We start from the raw sequence: 17,621 nt of genomic DNA, 5'->3' as shown, positions 1-17,621 counted from the left end.
GGTGAACCAACAGAGCAACGACTACTTCGCGCCAACGGTCACCTGCAGACGCATTTAATGTGCGCCAGAAGCGCGCAGAAGTCAGGCACGCGCGAGACCGTGCACCGGACAATCTACAGTACTTGTCCGGTGTACACCGGACATCCAGGCGGGCCCAGAAGTCAGAAGCTCCAACGGTCGAATCCCAACGGCCTGGTGACGTGGCTGGCGCACCGGACATGTCCGGTGTGCACCGGACTGTCCGGTGCACCATACGACAGTCAGCTACCACCAAACGGCTAGTTTGGTGGTTGGGGCTATAAATACCCCCAACCACCCCACATTCAAGACATCCAAGTTTTTCCACTTCAACTACTTACAAGAGCTCTAGCATTCAATTCTAGACACACCCAAGTGATCAAATCCTCTCCAAACTCCACACAACGCCCTAGTGATAAGTGAGAGAGGTTTGCCTGTGTTCTTTCGAGCTCTTGCGCTTGGATTGCTTTCTTCTTTCTTTGATTCTTCATTGCGATCAAACTCACTTGTAATTGAGGCAAGAGACACCAATCTTGTGGTGGTCCTTGTGGGAACTTTGTGTTCCAAGTGATTGAGAAAAAAAACTCACTCGGTCCGAGGGACCGTTTGAGAGAGGGAAAGGGTTGAAAGAGACTCGGTCTTTGTGACCACCTCAACGGGGAGTAGGTTTGCAAGAACCGAACCTCGGTAAAACAAATCCACGTGTCACACTCCTTATTCGCTTGTGATTTGTTTTGCACCCTCTCTCGCGGACTTGATTATATTTCTAACGCTAACCCGGCTTGTAGTTGTGATTATTTTAAGAATTTCAGTTTCGCCCTATTCACCCCCCCTCTAGGCGACTTTCACTCCCACAGAGTCTCTTTTTCCAGCTGCTTGCAGAGTGAAAGTTCGGCCAAGGCGTCGGTGTTTGGGTGGTACCCTTGGAAGTTGAGCAAGAATTTGTCCCGGAGACTTCTCCAGGAGTCGATGGACAATGGCGGTAATCTGGTGTACCAGGTGAGGGCTGGGCCTTCGAGGGCAATGATGAATGACTTGGCCATCGTGGCGTCGTCCCCTCCGGATGATGCAACGGCGACCTGATAGCTCATGATGTATTGTGCTGGGTCAGTGCTGCCGTTGTACTTGGGATAGGTCCCTGCCCTGAAGTTGGCGGGCCTTGGTGACACCTGCAGGTGAGGCGCCAGGGGACTCCGCTCGTCAAGATAGTTGACGCCTTGGAATGTCGCGACGTGTGGGACGGTGTGTCCGCGCTGAGGGATGAACAGGTCTTCGATTTGAGCGCGTTGTTGGAAGGGTGGGCCGTGTTGCAGGCCGAGTTGGCCTTCGCTCTGCATGAGGCGATCTCTTGTTCAAGCTCCTGAGCGTTCTGCTCTTCGCCGCGTATCATCTGTCGCACCTTGGCTTGTGCGGACACGTGTTGGCGCTTGGCCTCGAGGATCTCTTTTTTCTTCTTGAGGTTGCGGTTCTTGATGCGCAAGGCGCGCAGTTGTAGCTGTTCTTCTGCCAAAACGTCGATGACTTCGCTGTCCTCGGTGGCGTCCGCGCCCTCTGGTGGAGCAAAGCCTCGGGGAAGTTGTGGTTGTCTTCTAGAGCTGCAGGTGCGGAGACTGCCTTCAGGAGTGGGTTGCTCGTTGCGCTGCCTCTTGCCGAGTGCGTCGTCTTCGCAGGCCTCTTGGTGGGTGGTGTCGACGAGGGTCTTGCCCATTTTTCGGCCAGCAGAGCCTAATATGCATTAGTATATAAACTAAATCATCGTGTATTTAGGTGACAAATTATAGCACAATTGGCCATTGTAACCACCGACACTTTTCAAATGACAAGTGATTTAAAGTCTTAAACAACATCGGATGTAGTTAAATGTACACATTTAGCAACCAAACAACAATAAAATGTTGTCTCTCTATATCTATTTGTTTTATGTTATTGTTCTGCCAATCAATCACTAGTCAAACATCAATAACATTTATATTTGTATTAAATTATGAGTTTCCGATAGTATTTCGGTTTCCGTTCGTTTTCACAATTCTGTTTATCCCGCTCCCATTTCCGTCGTCGATTATTCCGGACCCGATCCCGTTTCCGATGATAAAATGCGGATACAGAAACGGGAGAGAGGTTTTTCCGTCCGTTTCTGTCCGTTTTCATCCCTACCGACGATACCCACGCTCTAAAGGTGGGTCCAGACTACTCATTATTGCAGGCCCTCACTAGTTACTAGGCTGACGCCGCTACGCCGGTTAGGGTTATGGGTGCTTGATCACGATTTAATCGTTTATTCACGAAAACGTTAGAATACTAAATAAATTTTAATTTAAAAATAAATAAAAATGGGGTCGATTCCGATCCGGCCCACACTCCACAAGACCACAACACCGTGATTACACGATGCCACTGGTGGCGAGCCGGCCATTTCAGCCAAAGCGGTGGGCCGCGCTTCCTTCCTCAGTCCTCACTACTCACTCGTCCCCTTCCAGTTCCGCTTCCGATCTGCGCTTCGATCTCCCTCTTCGCAGAGGTTAGGTTCCTAAGTTCCGGCAGACTCGTTTGTTCAATATGTTTGCGCTCAAAATGTTCGGGGCATGAGATGTGTGCGTCTGTGCGAGGCGGCGAGCTGCTTTATCTGTGGCCTGTTGCGCCTCGGGAGTTTTTTGTGGTGTGCGTTGTGGTATGGATTGCTGGAAGAGAGATCAGTCTGTTTTTTGTTTGCAGGAAGAGATTAATCTGTTTTTTTATAGGTGATGTACCTGTATGTTATCGCAGGATAATCACATTTAGTGCTAGTCCTTTGGGCCCCGGATTGGAAGAAGGGTCTCAATCTGCAGTCAGTAGCTTCAGACGGGTTGCAGTTGTGCGCTTGTAGCTAATCAACTGTGTGCTTATATAGTTTAAAATTGTTATTGTAGTTGTAGAGCAATGCTTATGAATTTTGACGAGTCCATATGTAAGTTGACAAAATTTGCTAGGGAGAGGGACTGCAGGTGATCCGATTTCACAATTTTTAGTACAATGATTGCAATGTGATGCATTTACATGGAACCTGATGAAGTGATATTCTGTGAACTTTCTTTTTAGGTGCTTGTGAGCATGTATCTGCTAGGCAACAAAAGTGGAAAGAAGAAAGTGTATGTCGATTATATGAATGTCCCTCTACCGTATGCCATCGAAGAGAATTACGGTGGGCGCTTCTTTGACGACGACGACGATCTTGCCCAAGTTCTTCAAGATCAGGTTGGGTACTGTTTCCTGTGGTCTTCTTTAATTAGTTGACCAATGGCCACGTGTTCCCCACATGGGCGCTTCTGAATTCTGGTATTATGGGAAGACTAATGAAACATAGTCAAAATTGTTTTTTCAGTTGATCCTAAGCACTGGTTATATCAGTAGGGTATTGAGTCCTAGATCCACAATGGTCTGGTTGAAAAGTTGTAAATTATTTATTATTATTTTGCTGATAATATTCATTCACACATGTTTGCCATGTGTGATATAGCCATAGCTGTTAAGGCACCCGTAAGCGGTAAGGCGCTGATTAGCAGCAAGGCGTCCTTGTCGCCTTAGACCGGAGAGTAAGGTGTCCGCCTTGGCCAATATGGCGTCGCCCTAGCGCCTTGAATCTTGCTAAGGCGTCGCATTGAGGAAGAGAGAGAACTGCGACAGCGGCGTGGGGACAGGAAGAGAGAGAACTGCGGGAGAGGGAGGGAGAAGAACGGCAGCACCGAGGGAGAGGAAGAAAGAGGGGAGCGGCGGCGTGGGGGACAGAGGACAGGGGAGGGCGGCGGCGCCAGGGGAGAGGGAGAAAGAGAGAGCGGCGGCATGGGGGGAGAGGCTTGCTGTGCGGGCTCAGGGTGGTGGCTAAGAAAGGGATATGAGAAGTGTAGGTTAGCCCAAGTAGTGGGCTGGTTAGGCTGGGAAACAGCAGGCTGGTGGCCCATATGTCTTTAATCCCCTTTATTTTTTTCTTATCTTTTACTTCTATCATTGAGACTATTAGTTATATATTTATTTTTTCCTAATCTTCTACTGCTACCTATTAATTATGTTGTATTTTAAGTCTATTATGTTGTCTTATGTTGAACTTGCACTCCTATTTAATACTATCATCCCTACTCATTTAAGACTATATTCCCATATATTTCAATATTTATATATTAGTAAGGCATCGCCTCGCCTTATTCCTTACCGCTTAAAAGGTAAAAAGGGGGTCGACCTCTTTACCTCGCCTTACCGCCTTAGCAACTATGGATATAACCGGTTCATATATTTGAGGTCTGAGTTAAATTAGAATCAACAGAATACCATTTTCATGAAATTCGTGACAATGTATTATTATTAGCGTTTGCTATGTGCTGCTTATAGTTGGAATGGAAGCCCCTAACCCTAATCAGGGTTGGGTGTAGTATTAATAGACTTAGGTAATTGGGCCTGGCCCATTACAAAGGGTTGAGATAGTAATTACATGGGGAAGACCCCAAACCCTAGACAGGTAATCTAACACCCCCCCGCAGTCACAACTCTATCCTGTACAGATGTTGAGACTGGATCGAAAGTCTGAAAAGACACTCGACGGTAACCCCTTGGTGAAGATGTCGGCGAATTGCAGCGTGGTGGGGACGCTGAGAACCCGAACGTCACCGGCAGCGACACGCTCGCGGACGAAGTGCAGGTCGATCTCCACATATTTCGTGCGCTGATGCTGCACGGGGTTGGTGGAGAGGTAGACTACGCTGACGTTGTCGCAGTAGACGAGGGTGGCGCGCTGGAGGGGACTGTGGAGCTCGTGGAGGAGCTGGCGCAGCCAGGAGGCCTCTGCCACGCCGTTGGCCACGGCACGGTACTCGGCCTCAGCGCTGGAGCGAGAGACGACGGGCTGACGCTTGGCGGCCCAAGAGACGAGGTTGGCGCCCAGGAACACGACGTAACCTGAGGTGGACCGACGCGTGTCGGGACAGCCAGCCCAGTCAGCGTCGGTGTAGACCACGAGCTCCGACGTCGGGGATGGTCGGAGAAGGAGGCCGTAGTCGAGGGAGCCGCGGAGGTAGCGCAGAATTCGCTTGAGCGCGGTGAGATGGGGCTCCCGCGGAGTGTGCATATGCAGGCACACCTGCTGGACGGCGTATGCGATGTCGGGCCTGGAGAAGGTGAGGTACTGGAGCGCGCCGGTCAGGCTCCGGTAGGACGTCGCATCGGCGACCGGAGGCCCGTCGTCCTCAGAGAGCTTCGCCTGAGTGTCGACAGGCGTGGAGCAGGGCTTGCAGTCAGACATGCCAGCCCGCTCCAGGACGTCGATGGCGTACTAGCGCTGGTGGAGGAAGAGACCCTGGGGCCGGCGCTCGGCGGTGATGCCGAGGAAGTGGTGTAGGGGCCCCAGGTCCTTCATCGCGAACTCCCGCTGAAGGGCGACGATCGTGCGGTGAAGAAGGTCGGCGGTGGATGCCGTGAGCACAATGTCGTCGACGTAGAGCAGGAGGTAGACGGTGTCGTCGCCACGCCGGTAGATGAACAGGGACGTGTCCGACTTGGCCTCAACGAAGCCGATGGAGGCCAGGTAGGAGGCGAAGCGACTGTACCATGCCCGTGGCGCCTGCTTGAGGCCGTACAGGGACCGGTTCAGCCGGCAGACCAGATCCGGACGGTCAGCGTCGACGAAGCCGGTGGGCTGGCTGCAGTAGACAGTCTCCGACAGAGTGCCATGGAGGAAGGCATTCTTGACATCGAGCTGATGGATCGCCCAGTCGCGGGAGAGGGCGAGGGAGAGGACGACGCGAACAGTGGCGATCTTGACGACGGGGCTGAAGGTCTCGTCGTAGTCCACTCCGGGGCGATGTGTGAAGCCCCGAAGGACCCAACGGGCCTTGTAGCGGTCGAGGGAGCCATCCGAGGTCAGCTTGTGGCGAAAGAGCCACTTGCCGGTGACCACGTTGGTGCCTGGTGGACACGGCACCAGGTCCCAGGTGTGGTTGGCCAAGAGGGCCGCGTACTCCTCCTCCATAGCCCGACGCCAATGTGGGTCAGCGAGGGCACTGCGAACGGAGGAGGGCACCGGGGAAGCGTCGGGGGGGGGGGGGTGCTGGACGTAGTAGCTGCCAGGATCAGCCGGTCGACGGGGCGGAGAACGCCAGCAGCGCGCCGAGTCACCATCGGGTGGACGTGCCCAGGGTCGCGGTGGATGGCGACCGGGTGGTAAACGGACGACTCGGAGTGAACCGCCGGAACGTCGGGAGCGGCTGGTGGGGCCGGCTCGCGGTGGTGATAGAAGACGGCGGGGTCGGCGAATCGGGCCGCGCTCGTCGACGGGCCCGAGTCGGGGGGCGCCGAGGTAGTGGCGTGGCCGCGGCGATGGTAGACGCGGGCGGGGTTGGCGAATCGAGCCGGAGTCGACGGGGCCACGCGTGGCGCAGGCGGGGTCGACGGGGCCACGCGTGGCGCAGGCAGGATCGACGGGGCCGCGCGTGGCGCAGGCGGGGTCGACGGGGCCGCGCGTGGCGCAGGCAGGATCGACGGGGCCGCGCGTGGCACGGGCGGGGTCGATGGGGCCGCGCGTGGCACAGGCATGAGCGACGTGGCCGCGCGTGGCGCGGGCGGGGTCGACGGCGCCGCGCGTGGCATGGAAATGGGCGCGAGCTGTGGCGTCGTGGCTGTACGAGGAGCAGGTAACGGCGCAAGACGGGGCGCCGGGGGTGGGGGGGGGGAACCGGGTTGGACTCGAGGAGGGAGTCAAGATCGGTGGGTGGGGTGGAGCCTGCAAGGGGAAACGCATCTTCGTCGAAGACGACGTGACGAGAGATGATGATGCGGTGGGAGGTGAGGTCCAGGCACCGATACCCCTTGTGGTCAGGGGAGTAGCCGAGGAAGAGGCAGCGAGTGGAGCGAGGGGAAAGCTTGTTAGGGGCGGTAGCGGAAATGTTAGGGTAGCAGGCACAGCCGAACACGCGCAGGTGGTCGTAGGAAGGGGCTGTGGCGTACAAGGCGAAGTGAGGTGTAGGGTGGCTCACCGCCTTCGAGGGAAGACGGTTGAGGAGATGCGTGGCGGTATGAAGGGCCTCTGCCCAGTAAGTGGCAGGGAGAGACGCCTGAAAGAGGAGGCAGCGGATCATGTTGGTGGTGGTGCGAATCATGCGCTCGGCCCGACCGTTCTGAGCAGAGGTGTAGGGACACGAGAGACGCAACTGGACGCCGTGAGTGAGGAAGAAAGAGCGGGAGGCGTTGTTGTCGAACTCGCGGCCATTGTCGCACTGCAGGGCACGGACCGAGCGCATGATTCGCACCACCACCAACATGATCCGCTGCCTCCTCTTTCAGGCGTCTCTCCCTGCCACTTACTGGGCAGAGGCCCTTCATACCGCCACGCATCTCCTCAACCGTCTTCCCTCGAAGGCGGTGAGCCACCCTACACCTCACTTCGCCTTGTACGGCACAACCCCTTCCTACGACCACCTGCGCGTGTTCGGCTGTGCCTGCTACCCTAACATTTCCGCTACCGCCCCTAACAAGCTTTCCCCTCGCTCCACTCGCTGCCTCTTCCTCGGCTACTCCCCTGACCACAAGGGGTATCGGTGCCTGGACCTCACCTCCCACCGCATCATCATCTCTCGTCACGTCGTCTTCGACGAAGATGCGTTTCCCCTTGCAGGCTCCACCCCACCCAAGCGACGTTTCAGCTGCAGGGACAACACGAGCACAGGGGCGCCGGGCCTGGGCTACGCGCGGTCGGTGTCGCGACGGGCGCTCGGTCGCGGTCCTCGACCTGGCGCGTCGGGGCGTGACGCGCGACGAGCAGGAGGCGGCGGCCGGCTAGAAGAGGTGCAGAGCGCGGCGGCTGCAGGAGCTCCTGGCGGGCGCAGCCGGGGAGGGTGGAGCCGCGCGTCGCCGGTGGGAGAGCCGGGCGGAGGCGGCTGCTGGGAGGCCGGCGGCTGTGGGGAAGCAGCCCGGCGGCTGTGGGTGGAGGGAAGAGAAACTGGCTCTGGTACCAAGTTGGAATGGAAGCCCCTAACCCTAATCAGGGTTGGGTGTAGTATTAATAGACTTAGGTAATTGGGCCTGGCCCATTACAAAGGGTTGAGATAGTAATTACATGGGGAAGACCCCAAACCCTAGACAGGTAATCTAACACTTATGACCATTGTTATCTTTTGTACTGAAATTGTCAGCATCATTTAGCAAGTACAACCTCAAATTAACTTGTTTGTTCATCCACACTGTTCAGGAAATATTGTATCATTTAATTCAAGGAAGTAATGGTGGTGGTTCATCTAGAACTCATTCGATTCCAAGTTCTAGCTATGGCCATGATCGGACATCAAATGCACAAAAATTGTCAGGAGATGTAAACTGTGAGTGTGAGTTGCAACTAGCAGTTGATGAAGCTTTAGCTAGAGAGTTGCATGAAATGGAGAGCAAACTAGCCAACACTTCACTTAATGACAATAATGGTCAGTTACATTGCATACTCTATATACTTTGACGCTGGAGTCAATTTGTTTCCCAAATTAAGTGCTAGTTTGTTGTCTCAAATTATCTGTATAGGAAGAAAGACAACATCATCTTCAGCATTTGATAGAGGCAATAATTCTGCAAGTAGACCTCCTCAGGTATATATTTCTGGTAAATATTTTGGACAATCAATACACACTTCCATTTATTATGCCAATTACCAATGTACAGGTATTGGAGGAGGATGTGATTGATCCAGATAATATGACGTATGAGGTGCGTTCGTTTTGCCCCCTCCCCTCTTTTTTTTGTTTGTTGCTATGCATCCATAAGTGGCATGTCCCAGCTAGCTTTTAGTTTTAGTAACCAATAATATGTTTTGCTAGGTGCATATTCTATTTTATTTCCACCTTCTGGCTATTAGTATTATAGAGATATATGTTGTTGAGTTTTAAAGAAATGGGATTTTCTTTTCATTTTGTCAGGAACTGCAACAGCTAGGGGAAGCCATTGGTACCCAAAGCAAAGGGCTGCCTGAAAGTGTCATAGCACTCTTGCCAACTTCAACTTACAAAACTGGGATATTCTCCAGAAAGGAAAAACATGATGAGTACGTTGTTTAGCTGATTAGGATATTGACTTCCTTTTTTTTGCTCAACAATTTTGTATATTTGTAAGTGCAGTGGCAATACTGATTAGTTGTAATATTTGAAAAATATGTTTTCTAGTTGTTGCATTTGCATCCTATGACACTGCTACCAGGTGTCTATCTATGTTTGTACTCCATTCATTCCAATTTATAGGTCGTTTTGGCTTTCTAGCTACATAACTTTTATTATATATCTAGGTGCATAGCAAAGCTATGTACCTAGAAAAGCCAAACTGACCTATAATTTGGGACAGAGGGTGGCACTGTATTAACGTATGCTGTTTAAGTAACAAACCATTTTGATACTCACTCCTCTTTCGTTTTATGCAGATGTGTGATCTGTTGTATGGCATACAAGAACCGAGATAGGCTGACTAAATTGCCATGTGGACATCACTACCATCAAGCTTGTGTTGCTAAATGGTTACAGATCAATAAGGTAAGTTGCCTAGACACAGTCTTTAGTTTTTTAGTTTTTACTACCTCCACTCCAAACTATAGATTATTTTGGCTTCTCTAGATACATAGCATATATCTAAGTGCATAACAAAAGCTATGTATCTAGAACAACAAAAAATTAGGATGGATTAGTACATGTTTTTTTTCTCGAACGATGCAGGAGAGTCACATTGTCATTTCATTGAGGTAAGAAGAACCAAAGTATAAGGGGGCTGGGGAAAACAAACCCAGCCAAAGTACAAACTCACGCGATCAAACCTAGAGCCTAAATTGCTAGAGTTAGCAACCAAGTGAGAAACACTCCAAGCTTAGATGCTCCTGCCATGCACCAGAGAATACATTCGTCCTTAATGGTCTGTAGCAACCCGTGGATATTAGGTAGAGAACCTTTAAACACACAAGAACTCTGATGCTTCCAAACCTCCTAGGCCACCAGGATGATTAGGGAATTCAGTCCCTTATACATGTCCTTAGGCACTCCCTTGATGGTCTTGTTCCACCAGCTAGAGAAATAACACGATATCGACAGAGGCGAGTAGTACAACTTCCATCCTTCTAGGAATTGTTGTAGTTCCTGATCAGTGTACTTCTGTTGGAATTATTTAATAGGGTGAGTGCAGATTTGATGCCCAGGGGGGGCTGGTGTCCTTGTTAGCTAAAATACGATGTTGAAATGTTTCAAAAAAATCATGTTGTCATAGGCTCAGCAGATGTCGGTTTAGTTCGTGCTTTTATCATTATGATGCTGATTGATTTAGACTTTGGTTCCTGTGTGAATCGCGTTTATCTGTAACTCTGATAGCCCTGGTTTACTTGCAACCAGCTTGTCTATGTTTTTCTTTGGTAATCCTGAACCAGGTTATTGCCATAGGAGCCCCCCCTGTCTAGCTGCTCCTCCATCTGTCTGTGCTCTTTCTATACTAACTGGTGAACGATTTGTATTTCTGTTACGTCTGTAATAGAATGGGGACGTCCTCTGGTAAAAAAATGTATGTAGTACACATAAAGTTAAGTATAGCCGCAACGGTTCAGTTTGAAATTCATACTAGATGTCAAGAAACAAAATAGATAAGTAGCCAACTTGGCACTGTTCATCATGTGCTAACAGTGACACTTCTGTTTTTTTAATCTCGACATCAAAGATAAACTTGAAACTAAATTGTTGCGGCTACACTTAACTCTATATGTACTACATACATGATTTTTATGATGATATTTGAAACATTGCAACATGGTACTTTAGTGTTATGGTCAGGCAGGGGAAGCACATGCGTGGGACCAAACTGCCAAAGGCGGTAGTCGTGACTGGCTGACTGTTGTGACTGTGCCTCGCTACCACCGATCTATGGTGGAGGGTTAGGGAGGGAGATAGAGAGATAGGAGGAAGGATTATTTCATTGCTTAATCCACTCATACATAGGCCGGTGGCCAACAAGATCTCCTAAATTCCCTCCAATCTAACTAACCCAATCAGTTAAGCTGATATCAACCCTCATTAATCTAACCTGACACCTAGCCTGTTGCCGGCTTGCTCTTGTTCCGGCCATAGGTACGGCCCCACATTACATTTAGCTAACGAGGGTGCCATATAATTTTCCTATTAGGATTTAGGACTAAGAAAGCTACCGTGCCTCGTATCATGTCATCATTTTCGTATTCCACAGCAAATTTGCTTGCGAACTATAGTATTCATAGGGATGAGTGTCTCAACTATATTACACACCATTTAAGTAATTTTCCACTTGTTCTGAGAAAGCATGGTCTCTGCTAAGCCTTTAGTGGCATGCATGACGCTGCAGGTATGCCCTGTTTGCAATAAGGAGGTTTTCAGCTAGCAGTATCAAACAGTGCAGATTCGTCTGATGGCCAACTCCAGCAACCGTCTGTAGTACTGCATAGATGTGCATTATTTGTATAAGCATGCTGCCCTGTTGCTGGCAGGTAATGCGCCGCATTGCTCAAGGACCATATCACGGCCAAATTAGTGATATCTCCAGCGAAAGCAATAAGATCTCTGCTTTTGAACTTTTTGACATTCAGAGTTTCAGACTTGGTGCCACACTACAGTCCTTTTTATCATCGCCTGTATACTATTCATTTCAGTATCTTGTCTCCAGTCCATTCAGCATACTTTCTGGAATGTTGCAACTTGGATTGAAACAGCGAGAAATGTTGAAATTTAGGCACTGGTATTTTTTTAAAGTAGCAGCCATTGTGTTTAGCAAATGGTCAGAATGAATGCTGGAATGTTCTGATTTTCTCACAGCCAACCATTTTGGACCATGGTTGCAGCAGCAATTATCTTCGTCGGTAAGATCGGTCATTCCGCAATAGGACGATTTCAGGTTCATGGATGGAATTCAAACTTGTGGGGTCCCTAAATGATTTGAAAATGATGGTATTCCATCAGCAAGCAGCCCATGCATGGACAAACTTGCGTGTTTCAAAGCTGCGTTACAAGGCAATACTTCTTATTACAATACTGTAATTCAGAAGACACAAAACACGCCACGAAACCACGCGCGTCACGCTCATCTGGAAGTTGATGCAACGAACCTAATGACGTAACTGACGCCCTACCATGCACAACGGAAATTGAGCCAGGTATGAATCTCACTGTAGCTAGCTTTGATTGGTCAGTTTATTGAGACGATCCGGACGCTGCTATTGACAAACTGTCATGGGGACTACTGGATTGTAGATAGACTATTGAGACATGTATCATGATGACGTCATAAAGAAATCCTAAATTGGTTAGATTTGGATAAAATTTGTACTGCTGGCCCTCCTCTGAAAATGAGAGGAAATGTTTTCTGACTCTGTTTTGGGCCCATATCATACTAGAACAGTAAGAGTGACATATTTTAAATGTTGTTCTTCAAAGAGTGTAGAGTACTAGAGTGGACATCTAACTACATGGCGACAACAATGATAAAGGCAATTTAACTGTATGTATGGACTAGGATAGCATCCCAACTATCTACAATGGATTGTTCATGAGATTGCTATAAGGATTGTCCATGATACCAGTAGGTAGAGATGGCCAAACGGGCCGCCCGGCCCGGGCCCGGTGAAGCCCGACCAAAAACCGGGCCGGGTCTGCTGAGTCAGCGGGCTTAATTTTCTGTCCAAGCCCGACCCACACTGGGCCTAAACGGGCCGGGCCGGCCTGTTTAGCACGAAAAAAACGGGCCGAAAAGCGGGCTAAACGGGCCGGTAAGCACGTTTTAGTGTAAAAAACGGGCTTAACGGGCTTAGAGGTAAACGAGCCGTGCCAGGCTAGCCCGCCGTGCCTAGTTTCCTATCAAGCCCGCCCGCTTATTCTACCGTGCCGGGCTCGGACCGGGCCCAAAAAACGGGCTTCGTGCCGGGCTCACGGGCCTCGTGCTTTTTGGCCATCTATACCAGTAGGGTACGTACAATCCGATTGTATTTATATTCTAGTATGATTGTATGTGGACTCTTAAGTGTCTCTTGTACTTAGAAAACCAAACCTTCAAACCGATTGTGCGGTCACACCTTGTCCCCCAACTCCCGCCCGGATCTCCATCGCCACGCACTTCTCTGCTACTGATCTTTAGCCAAAACAATGCCGCGGATGACGTGGCTATGATTTCCCAAGGCAACAATATCCACTTGAGCCAGTTCCTTGTCCAGAAGCTGAACCATCCACTGATCCACCCGAAAAGCGCGCTATTTTTATACGGCCACCACCAGGTCAGCAAGGCAGCCGGCGCCTAGTTCTCTCCTCCATCGCAACTCCCACGACCCTTTTCCAAGTCTCGCCTCCACGGCTCGTCGGCTCCATCCCTATTCCTCTCGAGTCGCCTCCGTCCCCTTTGTTCACCCCAGACCCCACGCGTGTGGCTTTGAAAGAGCACCCTCATGCATGGTCTGGCCGGTTGAATTGAAGGAGAACTGGGCGACCGGCGGTTATCCAACTGTCTCTAACCGGATAGAGAAGAAAGTGCTCCACTCTCCAGACAAGGTACCGAACTCCCCTCGCATTGCGCGTGTCGAATTTTTGCAAACTGCATGGGGGCTGGGGCGTCGAGCGTGGTGGCGCCGGACGGGTACGGCCGGGGGTGGGGGCAGACGTCGCTGGGCGACATGCCGGAGAGCTGCATCGCGGCGGTGCTGCTCTACCTCGGCCCGGCTGAGATCTGCCAGGTGGCCTGCCTCAACCGGACGTTCCGGGACGCGGCCTCCGCCGACTGCATCTGGGCCGCCAAGTTGCCCTCCAACTACAGGTACCTCGCCGCACTCGCGGCCGCGGCCGACGACGACTGCGCTTGCGATGACGCGGCCGAAGGCAGTGGCAGGTGCTGCTCCTCTGCGGCGATCAAGAAGGAGGTATACGCGCGCCTCTGCCGGCCCACCCGGTTCGACGGCGGCACCAAGGTATATATATACCTTTTTAGAATTTTCCAACAAAACAGAATGCTTTAGAGGATGATTTGGAAAATAATAATAATAAGTTGAATCAGTAGAACCTGTTTGTCTTTTCATGTTTGATGCCTTCAATAATGTTTGTTGTGGGAGTAGCTTTTGGTCTGCGACGGTCTAACTAAAAGCAGTTACTTGAGTAGGAATTTTGGATCGACAAGAACAAGGGAGGTTTCTGCATGTCCATCTGCTCAAAGGCTATGTCGATCACAGGGAGAGATGATCGGAGGTATTGGAGCCACCTATCCACAGAGGAATCAAGGTACTTCATTTTTGTTTTCATTTTCCCACGGTAAATGTACTCATCAGGAGGTTCAGATCGTGTCTCAGTGTATTTATTTTGTTAATGAACTGGTTGAAGATTTCTTTTCCGGGTACACACACATGACACATCTTTCTTTCACATACCTACCCAAGAAAGACCTATGATAATATTTTTGTGACGATTGATGGTATGTTTTCCCAGTAGGATGCATGGGGTGTCCTTAGTACCGGACAGCTTATCCAAATTAGCAAGCCAGTAAAGTACTTTGAGTGTGATTGATATGTGTAGCATGACTTATTTTTTTTAGGCTCTGTGCTCTGTTAAATGTTACTGAGTCCTTTTGCTGCTATCTTATCTTTTGCGCCATTGTACAGTACATATACAAAATCCTGAAGCAAATTAGCCTGCTTCTTACAGCCAAAGCCACTTCAGTGTCATCGGAAAGACTACATCCTTAGTCTGATGGCTACTGATGCAAACTGAACATCCGCAATATTTGTTCTGATGTGATTTGGTTTATTGTACTTACATTACTTGCCCGTTGAGTACATTTTGGTCCTTGCACTGTTCTTGTATGTCATCGGTAACGGTAAGCACCCCCACCACTTTGCCAGTTGCTGTCATCTACCTCAACATCTGAAATCCCGAATGATAGCTTTATGGGGGTTTCTGTTACTGCAACTCAGAGCTTGTGTAGCCGGTTCATTCGGATTCAAATGTTCATGACTTCAGTTGGAGTTAAACTGGATGCAAAACGTACCAAACCAGGCCTCATCCAAGCACCCCTTATTGTGAGCTGATTTGTTGTACTTGCGCAATAACCCTGAGGCCCGTTTGAATTCACCTCGCATGTTGTGGTGCTTGTTGTAGCTTGTGGTCCATTCGGAGTGTTAGTTTGAGCTCTATCTCATTGTTCCTCTGAACTCAACCGGACAAGACATAACCAAGTGCCATGGTTTTCATTGCAGATTTCACGGCGTCGCTTATCTTCAGCAGATTTGGTGGCTTGAGGTCGGCGGGGAGATTGACTTCTGCTTTCCTGCCGGTTCATACAGCCTATTCTTCCGGCTACGTTTGGGCCGACCGCACAAGCGGATGGGCCGCCGATGCCATGGCTCCGAGAATATCCACGGTTGGGACATCAAACCGACACGGTTCCAGCTTTCAACCTCAGATGACCAGCACACTACATCTGAGTCTCACCTAGTTAACCCTGGAAGATGGACCCTTTACCACGTCGGTGATTTCATCGTATCGAGTTCAGACGAGGTGACGGGACTCAAGTTCTCTATGATGCAGATCGACTGTACGCATACAAAAGGCGGCCTGTGTGTTGATTCAGTCTGTATATACCCCAAAGATCTCGGATATGAGGACTGCGTGTTCTGCCAGAAAGTTTTGTAAGAGCGCTTGAGTTTCTTGGCTAGACTTTTTTTTCTTCTTTTTCGGGTCATTCTTGTCCAAAATGGTAGTGCGCAAAAAAAAAAATCCCTGAGGACCCGTTTGTTTCGTTGGAATTGAATTCCATTTTAATAATTATAATTTAGACAAAACTAATTAAGTTTATATATTTATATATGTAATATATTTGTATATTATCCTAAATCATATGAGAGAGATAGTTATATACTACATTTATGTTATACAGGCGCAAGTATAAGAATGTGCTATAAGTTGTACATCGGAAAAATAACATGTAAATCTATAGAATCAATTTCCATTTCCCACCCCATGAATTTGAGGTAGGCTTATATGATAACTTTGGAAAGTGGTGGAATGTCATATTCTAAAAAAATAGCATATTCCATTAGTAAGATTCCAATTCCTCGAAATGAAAGGAAACAAACGGGGCCTGAGAGTTTTACATGGGCAATTTTTTGTAGGGTCATATTCTATATTACCTTTTGTAGTTTTACAGTGCTATTAGTCAAACAAGTAGGAAGGTCAGGAAGTAGTAGATGATGTAGGTATGGCGATGTATGATTGGAGCGCTTGACACGTGTCTGTAGAAACAGATTCTTCGTTGCATGTACATACTAGATCTTGTGTTTATACTTATGAGTTTGTGGAGATATATGGTTCCGGTCCGTTTCATTTTAATGTTGCCTTTGCAAGTATTTGAGTTTGAAGCTGTCTGCCGATATGCACGTGGCATTTCCAGCATTGCTTGCCGCATGGTTCCTGTTCAGGCTTGGCGAATTCAGGCGCCACCCAAGCGCCAAGCAGACAAAGCGAAGCGCCGCCTATGGATAGCGGAGCGTTCGCAGATACACGACAGCAGGTAAACGCATCGATCCCGGCCTGGCCTGCTCACCGATTTCGCGCGTGCGAGCGCCGACCAGGCAGAGCAGATCCCATGGCCCAATGGCGCTGCCGCTGCGGTCGCTCGGCGCCCGGCAACCTTTGTCGGCAGTAGAGATGTCAATGGGTAATTTCCCACCGGGTTATAGCATATCAAACTCATCTCCATCATGTTTTATACATACCCATATCCATTATAGGTATAAAACTCATCTCATACTCATCGCCATTCGGTTTTCGGGTCCCCAATGAGTCCCCATCCTCAATTAAGGGATAACTAGGTACTAACATCTAGCGCAAACTATCCAGATTTCATACATCACCACATCAGCAAGCACTCATCCATAAACCATGATCAATTCATCCATCCATCAGAAAAGAAATCAGTACTTGGGACCAATATAAGAAATGGAGTCTACCGGGTTTGATGGCCGACTCGGCTTCAACTCATTCATACAAACAGGATAGGTGTACACATATAAATACCCATGGGTAATCGGGTTCGGATTATTGCTTCTCAAACCCATACCCATTTACCCAATGGGTGGAGATTTTGTCCCATATCCATACCTATGGGGATAATTTTTGTCTCATAACCGTACCATAATAGGGAAATTCCCCACGGATTATCGGGTATCGGGTCCCATTGACATCTCTAGTCGGCAGGGAGTAATAACGCGCCGATAACCCCTCCGGCCTCCGCTGCTCGGCATGAGCGATGCGGGCTGCAAGTGAGAACCTTTTTTACGTGGGCCGGTTTTTTCTTTTTGGGCCAACGGGAAACTGACACCAAGGAAGAAAAACACATTTATTTACATCAGCATTTTCGTCTTTGTCATGTACGGATAATGGTCTAGGTTTTCCGTTTAAGGGCCCTGCTGGCCTCTTTTTTTGTGATGTAGATATTAGTCCGTTTACTTGATGTGCTGTTCAATCTAATTTGAAGTCAAGATGAACAAAAAGAAGATTACAACCTCCGCAAGATTTGGCCGGTTCAAGCTGGCCAAAACTGTTTTGTCAGCCAAAACCAAATTTGAATCGTATGTATTT

The 17,621-nt window shown here is 49.3% G+C and overlaps 2 protein-coding genes across 4 annotated transcripts; both read left to right on the top strand.

Annotated features, from left to right (window-relative positions):
• The first annotated feature begins 2,372 nt into the window (after positions 1-2,372).
• On the top strand, positions 2,373-11,780 carry LOC100193086 (uncharacterized). 3 transcript variants are annotated; one of them, NM_001138249.2, is made up of 9 exons: positions 2,373-2,536; positions 2,925-2,999; positions 3,094-3,249; positions 8,225-8,450; positions 8,545-8,609; positions 8,683-8,727; positions 8,937-9,061; positions 9,431-9,539; positions 11,359-11,780. In NM_001138249.2, exons 3-9 carry the CDS (start codon positions 3,106-3,108, stop codon positions 11,392-11,394), a joined length of 750 nt encoding a protein of 249 aa, NP_001131721.2. In that variant the 5' UTR covers positions 2,373-2,536; positions 2,925-2,999; positions 3,094-3,105; the 3' UTR covers positions 11,395-11,780. The 3 variants fall into 3 exon arrangements, with proteins under 3 accessions (NP_001131721.2, NP_001403244.1, XP_035820397.1); XM_035964504.1 differs by lacking the exon at positions 2,373-2,536 and adding an exon at positions 2,585-2,686 and having other exon boundaries at positions 2,782-2,999; positions 11,359-11,767; NM_001416315.1 differs by lacking the exon at positions 2,925-2,999.
• Positions 11,781-11,939: 159 nt separating this feature from the next.
• On the top strand, positions 11,940-15,866 carry LOC114574131 (uncharacterized). The gene is made up of 3 exons (NM_001369630.1): positions 11,940-13,960; positions 14,149-14,267; positions 15,239-15,866. Exons 1-3 carry the CDS (start codon positions 13,595-13,597, stop codon positions 15,672-15,674), a joined length of 921 nt encoding a protein of 306 aa, NP_001356559.1. The 5' UTR covers positions 11,940-13,594; the 3' UTR covers positions 15,675-15,866.
• The last annotated feature ends 1,755 nt before the right edge of the window (positions 15,867-17,621 follow it).

This window comes from Zea mays, chromosome 2 (assembly GCF_902167145.1).
Source record: "Zea mays cultivar B73 chromosome 2, Zm-B73-REFERENCE-NAM-5.0, whole genome shotgun sequence".
In the NCBI taxonomy this organism is placed as follows: domain Eukaryota; kingdom Viridiplantae; phylum Streptophyta; class Magnoliopsida; order Poales; family Poaceae; genus Zea; species Zea mays.
Note: the sequence above shows the minus strand (reverse complement) of the source record. Positions and strands in the feature narration are given on the sequence as shown.

Excerpts from the sequence above, each read along its gene's own strand:
- LOC114574131 (NM_001369630.1), top strand. The coding sequence starts at position 13,595 with ATGGGGGCTGGGGCGTCGAGCGTGGTGGCGCCGGACGGGTACGGCCGG. Across the intron at positions 13,961-14,148 it reads GGTTCGACGGCGGCACCAAG|GAATTTTGGATCGACAAGAA; the intron begins GTATATATATAC and ends TTACTTGAGTAG. Across the intron at positions 14,268-15,238 it reads CTATCCACAGAGGAATCAAG|ATTTCACGGCGTCGCTTATC; the intron begins GTACTTCATTTT and ends TTTTCATTGCAG.
- LOC100193086 (NM_001416315.1), top strand. The coding sequence starts at position 3,106 with ATGTATCTGCTAGGCAACAAAAGTGGAAAGAAGAAAGTGTATGTCGAT. Across the intron at positions 8,451-8,544 it reads TTCACTTAATGACAATAATG|GAAGAAAGACAACATCATCT; the intron begins GTCAGTTACATT and ends TTATCTGTATAG. Across the intron at positions 8,728-8,936 it reads CAGATAATATGACGTATGAG|GAACTGCAACAGCTAGGGGA; the intron begins GTGCGTTCGTTT and ends TCATTTTGTCAG.